The sequence below is a fragment of the Puma concolor genome, chromosome D4, assembly GCF_028749965.1.
Source record: "Puma concolor isolate L17-30 chromosome D4, mPumCon1.1.hap2, whole genome shotgun sequence".
NCBI classification, from domain to species: Eukaryota; Metazoa; Chordata; class Mammalia; order Carnivora; family Felidae; genus Puma; species Puma concolor.
Genome location: NC_141679.1, coordinates 57,528,700 through 57,545,857, shown reverse-complemented (window position 1 = coordinate 57,545,857; position 17,158 = coordinate 57,528,700). Strand labels below are relative to the sequence as shown.

The 17,158-nt window shown below is 45.9% G+C and overlaps 1 protein-coding gene across 3 annotated transcripts; it reads left to right on the top strand.

The window, feature by feature from the left end:
* Window positions 1-97: 97 nt before the first annotated feature.
* Window positions 98-15,391, top strand: VCP (valosin containing protein). 3 transcript variants are annotated; one of them, XM_086683435.1, is made up of 18 exons: window positions 98-408; window positions 3,679-3,781; window positions 3,958-4,069; window positions 4,258-4,430; window positions 5,959-6,101; window positions 6,922-7,052; window positions 7,572-7,703; window positions 8,767-8,869; window positions 9,531-9,664; window positions 9,742-9,877; window positions 10,434-10,546; window positions 10,954-11,118; window positions 11,233-11,355; window positions 11,616-11,828; window positions 12,018-12,326; window positions 12,548-12,703; window positions 14,423-14,577; window positions 14,731-15,391. In XM_086683435.1, the coding sequence occupies exons 4-18, from the start codon at window positions 4,264-4,266 to the stop codon at window positions 14,834-14,836; spliced, it is 2,286 nt and encodes a 761-aa protein (XP_086539561.1). In that variant the 5' UTR covers window positions 98-408; window positions 3,679-3,781; window positions 3,958-4,069; window positions 4,258-4,263; the 3' UTR covers window positions 14,837-15,391. The 3 variants fall into 3 exon arrangements, with proteins under 3 accessions (XP_086539561.1, XP_025767853.1, XP_086539560.1); XM_025912068.2 differs by lacking the exon at window positions 3,679-3,781; XM_086683434.1 differs by lacking the exons at window positions 98-408; window positions 3,679-3,781 and adding an exon at window positions 3,327-3,345.
* Window positions 15,392-17,158: the final 1,767 nt, after the last annotated feature.

Sequence of the window (17,158 nt, the reverse complement as noted above, 5' to 3'; positions counted from 1 at the left end):
AATTTCCTGATTGGCTCTGGTCCGCGGGTTGCTGGGGAGAGGCGCGTAGGGGCGGGCGGGAGTCCCCAGGGCAGGCGCTGATTGGCTGAGGTGAGAGCGCCTCTCCTTCCGATGATTCGGCTCTTCTCGGCTCAGTCTCAGCGCAGCGTCTGCAGCCGTCGTTTGAGTCGTCGCTACCGCTGCCCCCTCGCGGAATCAGAGCCAGTGTATACCGTCCGCCCACCGCCCCGGTGTCACTAGGAGGAAGCGAAAAGGAGGCCGCTTGCGGGTTTGTCGCCGCTGCTCGATCCCCGCCCGGGAGAGCCGAGCCCCGGCCCAGTCGGTCGCCTGCCACCCTTCGTAGCCGTTACCCTCGGGCCGCCACAGCCGCCGACCGGGAGAGGCGCGCGCCATGGCCTCTGGAGCTGAGTGAGTGTGTGCGCGCGCCCGCCCGCCCGCTGCGGGTGCGCGCACCTGGGGACTCGCCGCGCTGGGTAGGCCCAGCCAGGCCTGGCCGTGGGCGCGTCTAAGAGGTGGTGACTGGGAAGGAAGGAGAGAGGGAAGGAGAGGAAGGAGGCGAATGAGGGGCAGCGGTCCGGGCTGGGCCTGGCAGCGCAGCCGCGCGCCCCCTAGGCCGGGCTTGTGTTGGGCCTGGGTCGGGGCCTGGGCCAGATCGTGCTGTGTCATGCAGGCCCGGCCGGCCTGATTGGCTCCCTGGGAACCGCTGTCCGGTTCTTGTGAGGTCTGCGGACCCACATTGCCGGCGCGGAGCCCCGGGGCCTTGGGGAGCCCACCTGCGATCAGGTCTACCGTATGCTGAAGGCCTTTGGTCCCCGGAGAGACCAGGCAGGCCCCATGGGCCTGACGCCCTAACTGGGCCCGGTGGGCGTGGACTTTGGGCCACGTGAAGGCCTTAGAAGGCTGGAGACCGAGGCGGAGGCCGGAGCTGGGAAGGCTTGGAGAGCTCAGGGAAGCTCACCGCCGCCCTTTTGGAGCAGGGTCGGCCTGGCCCTTGGTTTCACATCCTCTCGACCTGAGTAGTGAAGGGATGTTCGGGAGAGGGCAGGCCCTGCGTTTTTTTTTTCTGGCTTTCATACTTTAGGCTTGTTGCTATTCACATGAGAAAGCTTTAGTCAGTTTTTCTTGATGTTATGAAACGGGTGCCGGGGAAAGAACTTTTCTTTTCTCTACTGTTTTGGGCTTTTGCAAAAGTTAGAATCTCAGTTGGTAATTTGTGGGCCTTCCTCGATTTCAGCCTTTGTGGTGTGAGGGCTAGAGTTAAACTAGCTCTTTGAACACACACGGCTCCTTTCACCAAACGGCTGTGTTTAGAAACCTTGGGCTCTCCACCCCTCAGGAAAGCATCAGAGAAAACCCGACCATCTCTGCCCGTTAAATTTAGAATCAAGAGCTTTAGATACTGAAGAAAAAAAAGCCATCCTGTGGAAACTCTTCTATGCAAATCACTTTCCTGACTTGAAGAAAGTTTAGTTTTTTGAGGTGTGCTCCTTTTTTCCCCAAGTTTCTAAATGAAGATGAAGTATTATTTTTTAAAACGACTGCTACTTATTAGTACTGATTTTTTTAGGTTATTCAGTCATTTGTTTTCAAGACTAAAAATAAAAATTCAAAATTCTTGGAACCTGGCATCATAGATGGTTTCTAACCTCTAGGTCATCTTAATGACTCTTACCTGAACTCCCTCCAAGTTCCCTGTGGCCCACTGGAGTTCTGGAAAGGGCCTGACTCATGCAGGAGACAATGGGGGATGTCCTCAAAGAACCTCCAGGACTGCTGTTGGCTCAAGATCAGGCTGAAGATCTCTTTTAAAAGTTACATCCTTTGATCTCAGTAGATAGATGTGGAAGTAAATTTACCTTAAAGGAAGAGCATACTACCCATCTCCATCGCTAGAGTTAGAAATGGTAGGCAGATAGGCAGTTTTCCTAGAATGCAGCTTTGGGGTAACTGCTGATTAGAGGCATTTGGCACTTTATTTTTCTCTAGCCCCAGTCTTATAGATCAAACAGGAGGGTGGCCAGTCCTTGGAAGACATTTTGATGGGTAGGAGAGGGAAAATTGATGGGTTTAAATTGCCTTCAGCTGCCACATTGATCATGCTTGTTCTCTAGGGTGTTGATAAGCACTGGAAGAGTCTGCCTGCTCTGCAGCATTATGCCCAGAGTGCTACACTTTTATGTTGGGGAGGCAAGTTTAAGCTGAGGAAACTCCACTCTTGGGAACTAGTTTTGTTTTTAACGTTTATTTTTGAGACAGAGAGATACAGAATGTGAGCAGGGAAGGGGCAGAGAGAGAAGGAGACACAGAATCTGAGCAGGCTCTGAGCTGTCAGCACAGAGCCCGACGCGGGGCTGGAATTCACGAACAGTGAGATCATGACTTGGGCCAAAGTCTGCCGCTTAATCAACTGAGCCACCCAGGCCCCCCTCTTGGAAACTAGTTTTAAGGCAATGATTAAATATGTAGCCTATGTGAGAGGATCAGCAGAAAGCCTACAGCTTTGTTTCATGAATGGGATTTGTATTTCTTTTGGGTGTGTCAGGACCCAAAGATGTAAAAGCCCCATAAGCCCTTAGCTGTTCTTCTGGAGCATAGGCATCTTTTTTTTTTTTTTTTTTTCTTGCATTGTGAATGTATATCCAACAGGAATACTGTTTTGTTGATTGATATATCTTTAGATCATAGGACAGTGCCAGGCCTCAAATGTATACTTGCTAATTTGTTGAGTGAAGGAATGATTCATGGAAGAGATTCCATTTTATTTCTTCACTTTCTCCATTGTCTGGCATCCCTATATTGGTTAATGTTCAGATTTTCCTGAGCCTCAGTAAAAGGAGGTAGCTCTTCAAATGGAGAGCCCACTGAGTCTAGTTAGTGATGGCTGGAGGTGAGCTAGGTAAGAAGTTGGTGTCAGATGAATGATCTTCAAGGAAATGATAGAAACTATTTAGACAGTTTAAACTGAGCTTAGACTTGAGCAACCTTAGTTTGGGTGAGGGATTTGGATTTGCTCCTTGTCTCGGCATTTCTTGGTTTTGATTTTTTGAACCAACATTGTGGAATTGTGTGTCTTTGAAGAGCTTTGTAAAGCTCCTTTTGAGCTTGAGCCTCTTTTTGAAGGTTCCAGATCCATTAGTTTAGTTTCGTTTTGTTTTTCCCAAATATCATGGTCTTTATGCCTGACATTTCTGTGGTATACAGAACGCACTAGTGTTCAGCAGGTTTGGCCAGTAAAGATGGTAGTGCTAATGATTGTGCTTCATTGTCCCCAGGCATGCTTGGTGGGACTTGGGGCCTTCCTGAGCCCTGCAGGAAGTTGTCTTGCTCACTTCATTCTCCAAGAAGGTTAGCAAAGAAAGAGCTTATGCTTTGTTCTGCAGCGCTAATCATTGTGACCATTAAAACCATGTACCAGGCATTGTATTGAACATTTTGCATTCATTATCTCACTTAAGACAGTAATTCTCTAAGATAGGTACTACAGTATTTGCTCTTTACATGTGAGGACATCAACATCCAGAGAGGTTGAGTAACTTGCCCAAATTCACAATTAAGCAGTGGCAGGGTTGGGATTCAGACCCAGTGGGTCTGATAACAGAGCCCCTTTTCTTAATTGCTATTCCATATTAAGATTATTGTCATTTCTCTAATTGTTATTCAACCTCTACTTCTGTTTAGTCTTCTCAAGCCATAGTTTCCTGAGTCTGAGGGAAGATCACTTGGGGCCTTGACATCTAGGATACCAGTGCTCAGAATACCAGGAGCTGCTGGAATGGGAATTGTATGTGCTAAATGTTATTCTTCATGACCTTGGCTCAGTATCCTTTATCTGACCTCTCTGGTGTAGGGACAGCTTCATTTATCCACTATTTCTTTCCTAAGTGTGAGTTTGAGAGACTGGTGCGGCCCTTGGGGCTGTTATTATGTATTGGGACTAACTTCATTTTCTCTTTCTAGTTCAAAAGGTGATGACTTATCAACAGCCATTCTTAAACAGAAGAACCGTCCTAATCGGTTAATTGTCGATGAAGCCATCAATGAGGACAACAGTGTGGTATCCTTGTCCCAGGTAAGTTGGGTCCAAGGTCCAGTCTTTCTTTAATGCACTTCACTGGAGGGCTTTTCCCAGGTTTCTTTCCTCATTTTTTTTTTTGCAGTGACCACAGATAGAATGGGGCTTACTGGGAATTCCAGCCTCCAGGGCTGCTGCTTACCCCGTGGCCCAGTGACCCAAAGGCCTTAACCTTCTTTCCTCAGCCCAAGATGGATGAGCTGCAGTTGTTCCGAGGTGACACAGTGTTGCTGAAAGGAAAGAAGAGGCGGGAAGCTGTGTGCATTGTGCTTTCTGATGACACATGTTCCGATGAGAAGATTCGAATGAATAGAGTTGTTCGGAATAATCTTCGTGTACATCTAGGGGATGTCATCAGGTGTGTGTGGGGTTCTTAGCCCCTCAGGGATGGGAGGCCAGAGACAGCCTGAATTATAGGCAGACCCTAACAAAGGCCTTGGCAGCTGCCATTAGCAGAAGCCTCCTAGCCACGGGAAGACAACATAATAGGGTTGTGTTTCGGTTTTGATTATGCCTCCTTGGGACTTCAGAATTTACCTCTGCATTACCTTGGCATTTCTATGACTTTCATGATGCCTTTATTTATTTATTTATTTATTTACTTACTTATTTATTTTGCCAGAGGTATAATTTATCACATGTTGGATCTTGGTTTAGGATGCCATTTGAGGGTGTTTGTCTACCAAATGATCTCACTGTTGTGTTGGAATAATGGCTTGTGTTGGGGCTGGAGTGAGGTGGGAGTGTGGGCACAGAAGGTGGACTCCAAGTAGGTTTTTTGTTTTGTTTTGTTTTTAATGTTTATTTTTAGAGAGAGGATGAGAGAGCGCACGCACGTGGACACACAAGCAAGGGCATGTGTTTACACAAATAGGGGAGGGGCAGAAAGAGAGGGAGAGAGAATCCCAAGCAGGCAGTACAGAGCCCAACATGGGGCTTGATGTCACTAAGCATGAGATCATGGCCTAAGCCGAAATCAAGAGTTGGACCCTTAACTGACTTAGCCACCCAGGCACCCCTCCAAGTAGGTTTTTTATTATTATTATTATTTTTAAAGGATCCAAGTTAATCTAGGAGAGAGGCATAGTTTGAGCCAGATCCTGAATAACTTCAATCTGAGTGATTCTGGACTTAACTTTAGGCAAGAGAATTCCCTATCTTGGAGTCATTACTGGCCACTGCTATCCAACCACCTGTCGCCTGGCCAGGAGCATCTCAGATTTCCATTTTTCATGGATTCTAGGTTTCATGTAGCCGCCTTCATGGAGGTGCTTAGTCACTTTCTCAAGATGCTCTGACCACCTGGTTGAGATGATTGTTTTCAATTCTGTTTCTCTGATCCTGACATTTGTCTGACTGAGGCCTCCCTTTCTAATATTGGGTTACTGATATTAGCCAGAATGGGTCATCTTTGGATATCTTTCTGAAGATATCTCACTGATACCTCCTTACTGCTTCCTCATTTTGGGAGCTTTAGATGTATGGATCTTTCTTTTGGCTCACTGATTGGGAGTGAGCAACCCCAGTAGCTTATGTTTTTTTGTTTTTTGTTTTTATTTAAGTAATCTCTATACCCAACATAGGGCTCAAACTCATGACCCCACGATGAAGAGTCACATGCTCTACTGACTGAGCCAGCCAGGCACCCCTCCCAGTAGCTTCTAATGGCTATAGCTGCTACTCCACCTGAATATGATTTGTCTTAGTTCTGCTTGGCTGCTCCTTTGTCCTCACTCCCACTCTATGTTCCTGCCTCTCTTCAGCTAAAGCCATCCCTGCCTTTTCTCTTTCGCTCGCCATCAGCTCTCTGTGCCAGGCCCTTTCAGACGCCCAGTGCTTGGGGCTGCAGTGTGGTTGGTAACATGGAGTCTGCTTGTCATCCTCAGCATCCAGCCGTGCCCTGATGTGAAGTACGGCAAACGTATCCATGTGCTACCCATTGATGACACAGTGGAAGGCATCACTGGCAATCTCTTCGAGGTCTACCTTAAGCCATACTTCCTGGAAGCTTATCGACCCATCCGGAAAGGTGAGAGAGAATTCTAGGGACTGAGCTTAAGCATGGTTATTTGTAGGGAAACCTGGGGGTAAACCTTGGAATGTCTTTATCTCATTCTCATATATGTGCTGACACACACATTCTGTACACATGTTCATGTGTACTCTCTCCTTCCCTCTTCCTCCCTACCATTTTCCTGTTTCCCTACTCCCAGTTCCTGCTTCAGTAGAGTACACTATCTTTTTTTTTTTTAATGTTTGTTTATTTTTGAGAGAGAGAGACATAGCGTGAGTGGGGGAGGTGCAGAGAGAGAGGGAGACACAGAATCTGAAGCAGGCTGCAGGCTCTGAGCTGTCAGCACAGAGCCCGATGTGGGGCTTGAACCCATGAACCACAAGATCATGACCTGAGCTGAAGTTGATGCTTAACTGACTGAGCCACCCAGGTGTCCCTTTTCTCTTTTGTCTCTAAAGGAGAACTTGGGTCCTTTTGACTGTGTCAAGTCCAAAGTGTATTTTAATATTTAGCACAGCCTGACCATTGGTGGTTGTTGAGAAAGCTTGGGTTATATATAGCCCAGAAGTCAAAATCTTTATTGGCTTCTGGATAAAGGCCAAAGCATGATGTGCCAAAATCCCGTAAGGTTTTGTTCAGTGCCCTCTTGAATGACAGAGGGACTCTTCACAGTTTAGTTTTCTCTTCTTACCTGATGCTTAATAAGATGGAGGTGGGAAGGGAAAAATGGCAATGTCTAGTGAACGTGGCATTTTAGACCCGAGGTTCTGATGAGGAATTCTCACTTGGTTTGGTATTTGACATCTCTGACTGCACTTGTGTTAATTGCTCACAGGAGATATTTTCCTTGTCCGGGGTGGAATGCGTGCTGTAGAGTTCAAAGTAGTGGAGACAGATCCCAGCCCTTACTGCATTGTTGCTCCAGACACAGTGATCCACTGTGAAGGGGAGCCTATCAAACGAGAGGTGAGTTCTCTCCTTCATCCCAGTGCCCAGTTTCATGATTATGAAGTGGGGCAGTCATGTGGTGACTACTAAAACTGTACTGTTTGGGACCAAGCTTCTTTCCAGAGGTGGGAAATCTCCCAACTATTCATTTCCGGACCTACATGTTACTTATAAGTGATAACCAGTGGTTTTTAAAATCTAGATTGAACCTAGAGGATCTAAGTCGTAATAATTTTTGTAGAAGTGACAATTGATGATGGCATCTAGACTTTCACCTGTTTCCCAGAGTTTCCAGCTTTAGGTCTTAGGGCAGTCCTTCCTAGTAATACTAAGAGCAGTCTGAAAGGGTAAAGCTATGCTAGAAATCTTTGCTTTGGGATTTTTAGAGTGATTCTTTGGGGCAGCATCCCCTCAGAGGGGAATCTTCTCATATAACAGATTTCTCTACAGCACATTATAGAAGGATTTGGAGAAACTCAACTTTGCTGATATTTAATATTGCTGCCTTCTTTTTTCCTTTGTCTCCTCAACATTCAGGATGAGGAAGAGTCCTTGAATGAAGTAGGCTATGATGACATTGGTGGCTGCAGGAAACAGCTAGCTCAGATAAAGGAGATGGTGGAGCTACCCCTGAGACATCCTGCCCTTTTTAAGGCAATTGGTGTTAAGGTGAGCATCCTGGGCCCAGTGGGACATAATCTAGGCTGTGATCAATGAAGGCTTGGTGTCTAATCACAGAACCTTTTTTCACACGTATTTTTCACTATTCCTTTGGATTAGAGGGGGAGTAATATATTCTTTGTGTGAAGAGAACTGTAAATTTATTAAGCTACTAATGGTCTAGAACAGACCAGGTCAATTGAGTTTTTCGTTGCATATCTTTTTTTTCTTTGTCCTCACAGCCCTTTAAAGATGTAAAAACCATTTTTATGTCATGGACCCTATAAAAACAAATCTTCATAGTTTGCCAACTAACATAGTTTGCTACTGTCTATAACAGTGCTATCCAATAGAAGTAGAAATTTAAGGAAATTTGCATTGTGAAGGGTACTGAGTCCAAAACATTTGAGAACTGCAGATCTCAATGTAACTTCCTAACCATTTCCATATCCTGGAGCACACTGAAGATGGAATTATCCCTTTCTCTATTATGTACCATGCCAATAATTTTATCTTCTGTGTGGGCATTTCCCATGTGCAGCCTGTGGATGAGGCCACAGAAAAGACAGCTTCAAAGAGGAAAACTTGTGGTTGGTGGTAAGGAAAAGCATTCCAATATGATAATAAATCCTGGAGGGTTGTGATTACTAGAGTGAGTGAGCCTCTGGTAATAACTCTTAGATGGCTAAGCTAGTCCTGGCCTTTGCCTGTCCAAAGTCAAGCCCTTTTGGCTTAAAGACCTCTTACTGTTTCCTAGTCCCAGGATCTTCAGACTTAGCCACACTAATTTCTTAGGAAGGTTTCTCTGCTCCTGCTCTTAGTCTCTTATGTAACTTGGAATCATAAGTGTCAGCTTTCTAAGCATATTTTCTCTGGTAATGAGAGGAGGGAGTATGATCTGAAGTAAACTGTCTTTCAAGCAGCTAATACTGAGGGCTCCTTACTGATACTGGGGTTGAGCTCTGATTCTCACTGTCTCTAGATAGAGCCATAGTCAAACCATTTTAGAGTGGTTGGGGTTGGGAGAAGGTGGGAGTCTGAACCTAACCATACTCTCTGTACTGGTCCCCAGCCTCCTCGGGGAATCCTGCTCTATGGACCTCCTGGGACTGGGAAGACCCTAATTGCCAGAGCTGTGGCAAATGAGACTGGAGCCTTCTTCTTCTTGATCAATGGTAGGAGACTTGGTTCACCTTGTGTTTGGCTGGACCTTATTCTGAGCTGAGCATGATCAGTCTTATGAGCTGGAGAACTCATGGACATGTTTATTTATACATGTGCACTCGTGTATATTTGATCATCTTTCTTCTGCTGGGGTACATTACAGATAGAGAAGCAATAAGGGGAAGGTATTGCACTCTGGTGCCCCCTGCTCTATCCTTCCCCCACCCTTGAGAAAGATTGTGGAAAGGCTGAAAATATTTAGGGGGAGCAAGTTAAAATTTTTGTCTGCTAATTTATTTGAAAAGGTTTAGGGGAATATTGGCTGAGATCAACTGGCTCTTTGAGAATGATAGAGATTCAACTGGTGTGCTGCTTCTCCTGCTCTGGCCAGAGGTCTCAGAACATGTGCTGTCATCTTGACACTTAGAGCTTGAATGTGAGATAGTCCTGAGCTTGGTTGATTCCTTGCTGAGCTGAGTCCTTGGCTTCTCTCTAGCCTAATCTGCTGGCTATCCTGGGGTAGGGTCTGGTAGAGTCTATGAGAAAGTAGGCAGAGGTTACCACATTTTTGTACAGCATTTGTTTCTGGGCTGGGCACATAAGAGATCTGATTTCTTTTGGGATTGAGGAAGGCTGTAGATTTGTCATTGGTTGTATTCCGTATCCTTTCAGGTCCCGAGATCATGAGCAAGTTGGCTGGTGAGTCTGAGAGCAACCTTCGTAAAGCCTTTGAGGAGGCTGAGAAGAATGCTCCCGCCATCATCTTCATTGATGAGCTAGATGCCATTGCTCCCAAAAGAGAGAAAGTAGGAACCTACCCAAGGGGATAATGGGGGTTGAAAGGTCCTCGCTTCACTTCTGACCAGACATCCTGTCCTGACAGACCCATGGGGAGGTGGAGCGGCGTATTGTATCACAGTTGTTGACTCTCATGGATGGCCTAAAGCAGAGAGCACATGTGATCGTCATGGCAGCAACCAACAGACCCAATAGCATTGACCCAGCCCTTCGACGATTTGGTAAGGACCCCAAATTTTTTTCAACCCTGTTCTTCCTCATAGATTATAGCTCTGCTGAACTTAATCTTTTTGATTCCATGTCTGTCCTTCATCTTAAGTCACCTAATCCAGAGGATTCCTTTTTTTTTTTTTTAATTTCTGATAGAACGTGAGTGGGGGAGGGGCAGGAAGAGGGGGACAGAGGATCCAAAGTGGGCTCTGCATTGACAGCAGCAAGCCCGATGTGGGGCTCAAACTCACGAACGGTGAGATCATGACATGAGCCAAAGTTGGATGCTGAACTGACTGAGCCACGCAGGTGCCCCAAATGCTGAGGATTTCTTGAAGCTCCTTGCAAGTGATAGGTCGCAGGGTCCTTTCCCTTATCCCATGTCCTGTCTAGGGTGACCAACCATCCTGGTTTGCCTGAGACTGAGGGGTTTCCCAGGACATGTAACTTTGAGTGCTAACACCAGGACAGTCCTGGGCAAACAGGGATGGTGGTCACCTTAGACCTGTTCCTTTCTCTCTCTGGAACAGAAATGAGCCCTGTCTGTGTTCATACACTGTCCTGCAGGTCGCTTTGACAGGGAGGTAGATATTGGAATCCCTGATGCTACAGGACGCTTGGAAATTCTTCAGATCCATACCAAGAACATGAAATTGGCAGATGATGTGGACCTGGAACAGGTGGAGTGATAATGAGGGGTGGCCCAGAGTTAGGATGTCTGTTTCTAGACAGTCGAAGGGAACTGGGTAAGGACACAAGCTCAAGATGTAAAGAGACTAATTTTGATTCCTGGGTGGGGGAAAGGAAGTGATTTGAGATTGAATTCAGGAAACTGGAGTTGGTGTGTTCTCGGTTGACACCACATTAGAGTAAACTGGAACTTTGGGGTCGGCTTTATTTCTAGGCCCCACGTCCAGGCTTGACTACTTAAAACCCAGCCAGTGAAAGAACTGCTGGTATGTGTTCAGGGAAATGGGAAGACCCACAGATAGGAGTCAGGGTAAGGGGCCAAGATTTTGTTGTCTCTGAGCCTCCTAAGGCATCTAGGTCTTAGACACAGAGTAGTAAGTAGCTCTTCTCTCTGCAGGTAGCCAATGAGACCCACGGGCATGTGGGCGCTGACTTAGCAGCCTTGTGCTCTGAGGCTGCTCTTCAGGCTATCCGCAAGAAAATGGACCTCATTGACCTAGAGGATGAGACCATTGATGCTGAAGTCATGAACTCTCTGGCAGTTACTATGGATGACTTCCGGGTAAGGATTGCACCCCCATCTCAGGTACACACACATGCACATTTTGACCTCACCTGGCAAGTCTCATCCCCAGCTGTTTTTTTTTTTGTTTTTTTTTTTCCTTTTTCTTCTTAGTGGGCCCTGAGCCAGAGCAACCCATCAGCACTGCGGGAAACTGTGGTGGAGGTACCACAGGTAACCTGGGAGGATATTGGGGGCCTGGAGGATGTCAAACGTGAACTTCAGGAGCTGGTCCAGGTAGGGTAACTTGGTCCAGGGTAAGTTACTGCCTCAGAACAACGTAATTGAACTTAGATGGTCTTGGGGTGTTGGCGGTTATTACAGGAATTGTGAGAGCATAATTCATGAATCTGTTATTCTCAGTTTGGAGACACTAAGGAGCCTGCTCCTAGAGAATCTGATCTTATACCATATTGTGGTTGGGAGGGATGCTACTGTTCATTAAGTTTGTTTTAAACTGGGTGGGTATCCTGAACCCTCTTTCCTTTTCTTCCTAGTATCCTGTGGAGCACCCAGACAAATTCCTCAAATTTGGCATGACACCCTCCAAGGGAGTACTCTTCTATGGACCTCCTGGCTGTGGGAAAACCTTGCTGGCCAAAGCCATTGCTAATGAGTGCCAGGCCAACTTTATCTCCATCAAGGGTCCTGAGCTGCTCACCATGTGGTTTGGGGAATCTGAAGCCAATGTCAGGGAAATCTTTGACAAGGTGAGTTACAAGCAGCTGATTTTTCTGTTCACTTGCTTGGCAGTAAGGAAGCTATTTCTTTGGGAGAACTGAAATCATCTTGTTCTGGCAGTTCAGCTGGGGCAGTAAAGGTCACTTTAATTTCCTTTCCTTCTTAGGTCTGAGAGACCCAGTTGTGCTAATGCTTGAGTTCATCTGTCTCTCCCATAGGCCCGCCAAGCTGCCCCCTGCGTACTATTCTTTGATGAGCTGGATTCAATTGCCAAGGCTCGTGGTGGTAACATTGGAGATGGTGGTGGAGCTGCAGACCGAGTCATCAACCAGATCCTGACAGAAATGGATGGCATGTCTACAAAAAAGAATGTGTTTATTATTGGGGCTACCAATAGGCCTGACATCATTGATCCTGCTATTCTGCGACCTGGCCGTCTTGATCAGCTCATCTATATTCCACTTCCTGATGAGAAGTCCCGTGTTGCCATCCTCAAGGCCAACCTGCGCAAGTCCCCAGTTGCCAAGGCAGGTGTAGCGCTATTGGTGATGTGCACTTTTATGAGTGCTCAGTCTAGTATGGAGTTTGGTTCCTGCAAAAGATTCCATTGGGGATTTCTAGGGTTAGCATTGTAAAGGGAGAATGGAAGATATGACAAAAGATGGGACAAACTAAAATTAGGAGTGCTTGGAGTATATTACAGGGGAGGAGAGGCTAAATGCTAAGATAGTTCTATTGCTTCTTTTAGGATGTAGATTTGGAGTTTCTGGCTAAGATGACTAATGGCTTCTCTGGAGCTGACTTGACAGAGATTTGCCAACGTGCTTGCAAGCTGGCCATCCGTGAATCCATCGAGAGTGAGATTAGGCGAGAACGGGAGAGGCAGACCAACCCATCTGCCATGGTGAGTCTGCAACTTTTCCCCATATGTGCCTGTTGTGGGGACCCAGGGACAATCTCTACCATGCTCTATAGAGTTAAGAGTGTAAGGTTTTAGGGGCGCCTGGGTGGCTTGGTTGGTTAAGCGTCCGACTTCGGCTCAGGTCATGATCTCATGGTCCGTGAGTTCGAGCCCCGCGTCGGGCTCTGTGCTGACAGCTCAGAGCCTGGAGCCTGTTTCAGATTCTGTGTCTCCCTCTCTCTCTGCCCCTCCCCTGTTCATTCTCTGTCTCTCTGTGTCTCAAAAATAAATAAATGTTAAAAAAAATTAAAAAAAAAAAAGAGTGTAAGGTTTTGGAAAGATAATCTGACAGATGCCCTGTTAGCAGGGCATCAAAAAGAATGAATACTGAGGGTTAATCTCTTCAGTCTGGAATGATAAAGGCAGAAAAGATGTAGGTAGTCTATATATACTCTGTTTGAGGTAAGCTCTATGAAGGAAATCAAAATATGATTGTGCAGATAAACAAATAGAGCAGGATTTAGAACCTGGGATCCTTGGACCTGTCCTTCGTTGGTGGTCCATGGATCTCCTGAAATTAAATGCAGAATTTGGTGTGTGTAAGCTTCGTAAAGATAAGGAATCTATATTATCTTGCATATTTCCCACTCTGTCTTGGCACCATGATAGAGACTTAATGAATGAATAAATACATGAATGAAAGGCTTCTTTACCTTTTGTAGGGGTTCTGAGATATCCCTTCTTCTTCCCATAAAAGCTTAGAATGTATTGATATGGTTAATGCTATGGAGCACTCAAATCACAGCAATTGGAGTGGCTTCTCAGTGGAAGAGATAGGGTTTGAGCCAGCTTATGAAGGGAGAGTGTAAAGGCTAAGGAAATAAGTATCCCAAATAACTGGCTCAAGAAATAGGATTGCAGGAATTGGGGAAAACTGGGGTAGATTTAAGAGGGCATATGTTACTGGCAGTAAGGCCACTAGGTAAAGCATAATGTGGATGTGGTAAGCACTTTTTTACCTTTTTAAAATTTAGGGGTTTTGTTGTTGTTAGAAATTGCTTATTTATTTTTAAAAGTTCATTCATTTTGAGAGAGAGAGAGAGAGAGAGAGAGAGTCTGAATACGCAAGTGGGGGAGGGGCAGAGAGAGGGAGAGAGAGAATCCCAAGCAGGCTCCGTGCTGTCAGTGCAGAGCCCAACATGGGGCTCAAACTCGTGAACTGTGAGATCATGACCTGAGCCAAAATCAAGAGTCGGATGCTTAACCAACTGAGCCACCCAGGGACCCCTGTTAATTTTTAAAATTTAAGTTTATTGAGATACAATTCACACATAGTAAAATTCACCCTTTTAATGTATAGTGTATCTGTGCATCTTGACAAATGTATTTTTAAGTTCTATAACTACTACCACTGTTCGGATAAATTTCTGTCATCCCAGAAATTTCCTCCTGTCACGTTTTAGTCACTTTTTTCCACCCTTAGCCCCTGGCAACCACTCAGATGATTTTGTTCATATAGTTTTGCCTTTTCCAGAATGCACTGACAAGTTTTTAAACAGGGCACTGATGCAGTTTTAGGAAGATTGGCCTTGCAACTTATTCAGGGTGGATTAGAGAGACAGGGAGACCAAAAAACTGCTGCAGTAATGGGGGGCAGGAAGGTCAGGGAAGGAATCCAGGCTGGACTTGAGCTCTGGTGGTCTGTGTTTACCAACCCTGCAGGAGGTAGAAGAAGATGATCCAGTGCCTGAGATTCGCCGAGATCACTTTGAGGAAGCCATGCGCTTTGCTCGCCGTTCTGTTAGTGACAACGACATCCGGAAGTATGAGATGTTTGCTCAGACCCTTCAGCAGAGTCGGGGCTTTGGCAGCTTCAGGTAATTATGTTGCAGCGGGCAGTACTTAAGTTGTCTTAGGAAACTGTACAACCAAGGTTGTGGGAGTCCTAAGGAGGCTGGAGGGTTAATTGTGAAAATCCCACACAGGCCCCATCCTAACCATCTTTTTTGGATCTGCTCTTGTGCATACAGATTCCCTTCCGGAAACCAGGGTGGAGCTGGCCCCAGTCAGGGCAGTGGAGGCGGCACAGGTGGCAGCGTGTACACAGAAGACAATGATGATGACCTGTATGGCTAAGTGGTGGTGGCCAGCATGCAGCGAGCTGGCCTGGCTGGACCTTGTTCCCTGAGGGTGGGGGCGCTCGCCCAGGAGGGACCAGGGGTGTGCCCATGGCCTGCTCCATTCCTCAGTCTGAACAGTTCAGCTACAGTCAGACTCTGGACAGGGGGTTTCTGTTGCAAAAAAATACAAAACAAAAGCGATAAAATAAAAGCGATTTTCATTTGGGAGGCGGAGAGTGAATTACCAACAGGGAATTGGGCCTTGGGCCTATGCCATTTCTGTTGTAGTTTGGGGCAGTGCAGGAGACCTGTGTGGGTGTGAACCAAGGCACCACCGCCACTCCCCACAGTAAAGCATCTGCACTTCACTCAGTGCTACTCAAGCCCTCCCTTCTTCCCTCTACCCAACCTGGGCAGGAGGATGAAGAGCCACAGTTGCTGGGTGTTTATATAGAGTAGGTTGATTTTATTTTACATGCTTTTGAGTTAATGTTGGAAAACTAATCACAAGCAGTTTCTAAACCAAAAATGACATGTTGTAAAAGGACAATAAACGTTGGGTCAAAATGGAGCCTGAGTCCTGGCCCCTGTGCCTGCTTCTTTTCCTGGGAAGGGCCTTGGGCTACCCCTTACTGTCAAGGCACTCTTCAAATGTGAAATCCTGAAAGTAAGATTGCACCCTCTTCCCCTCCTGATTAACAGTGGTATGAACTGCTGCCTTGCCCCATGCCTGCATTATCAGTGGATAGGATAGCAGTGGAGGGGTGTGCAGCCTGAAGAAGCTCTAGTTGTGGAGAGTATGGCATTCTCCACCTGTGTTTGATGTGGATGGTAAGGCTAGGCCTGCAGAGCTCTCTCCCTTTTCCTGACCAAGGACTGAATTGGGACACCCTCCCAAAATCTTGAGGGTTGTAGAAAGAATTTCTGTCTGCAGTGGATGTTCTTTTGAACATCTAAAAATCCTAAACATTCATGCTGTGGTTGAGGGTCACGTACAATTATGTCCACTTTATGTAATTTGTATTATAAAAAAATAGTTTTTTTCTAATATAAAATTCTAGTATTGGATGTGTTTTTTTTCTAAACTTAACATCCTCCCCTGCTCACAGTTTTTCAGATGATTGCTTGCATAGTTTTGTCCACCTCCCAGTATGGAATATCCTTTTTGTTCAACAGGTACCAACATAATCACTTAGTGCTTTTGGGATCAGTACTGTGATACTGTGATGCCTTACCCAGAGAGGAGTATGGTGCAGAGAAGATAATCCCGAGTCAAAATTTTATTGGTCATCCTAGTACTTATACCAGTCTCAGGTATGGGTTATAAAGATAGATAATCTACAAGGACATGAGATCATTATATTGGCTGATGAAACTGGACCATTTTGAATTCATGTGCTGTGAAATAGATTTTTGTATGTTGGAGATTTGGGTTGACTTTCCCTTGTTTTCCATGACACTTTCTCTACCACATTCTGTCTTTGGTCCTCTTCTGGTTTTCCCACCATTTAGGTGTCCTGATGGCTAGCCTTCAGTCCTGTTTCCACTTTGAACATTGTCATTCTGTCTCATCCATGTGGCTCATCCCTGTGGGTTGGCAGCCTAACCTCATTGTGGGTCAAAGATAAGATCTTTTGGGAGAGAGACATTTGGTTGGTACCTCTGCATCCAGCTATAGGAACAGAATAGAAGGCAAGTACTATTACCCTACGAAATATGTAGAGATACTGATTGATATGTGAGAAATTTGTATTGGAATGATTGGTTGGTTTTTACATGTCACACAAAGCGTGTCTATAGAAGACAGCGCTATAGACTCTTCAGGAAAAGCAAGAGCAGACTTGCAGTGAGAGGCCTAGTTCTAGTTCTGGCACTTGTGTTTATAGCCGTGTAGCTTTGAACAGGGCACTTAGTTCTTTTGGAGCCTCTGATAAAGTGATGAACAGTGCTTTGTAAACTGTAGAAAGCGGGGTGGGGGACTGTCAGCTTACACACCTGCAGATGCCTGCATGCTTAGACCAAGAGGCAGGTCATACAGGCAGTCCATCTTTTCCCTTGCAGTGTTCCTAGAAACAAATTGGATTTTGTAACTTTACTGTAGCTAATCATTTCTTCCATAGGGCAAATGCTACAATTTGAAGATGGATTTTTTTAAATGTTTATTTATTTTGAGAGAGAAAGTGCGAGTTGGGGGTGGGGGGAGAGAAAGAGAATCCCAAGCAGGCTCCACGCTGTCAGCGCAGACCCTGATATGGGGCTCGATCCCAAGAACCATGAGATCGTGACCTGAGCTGAAATCAAGAGTTGGACACTTAACTGACTGAGCCAGCCAGGTGCC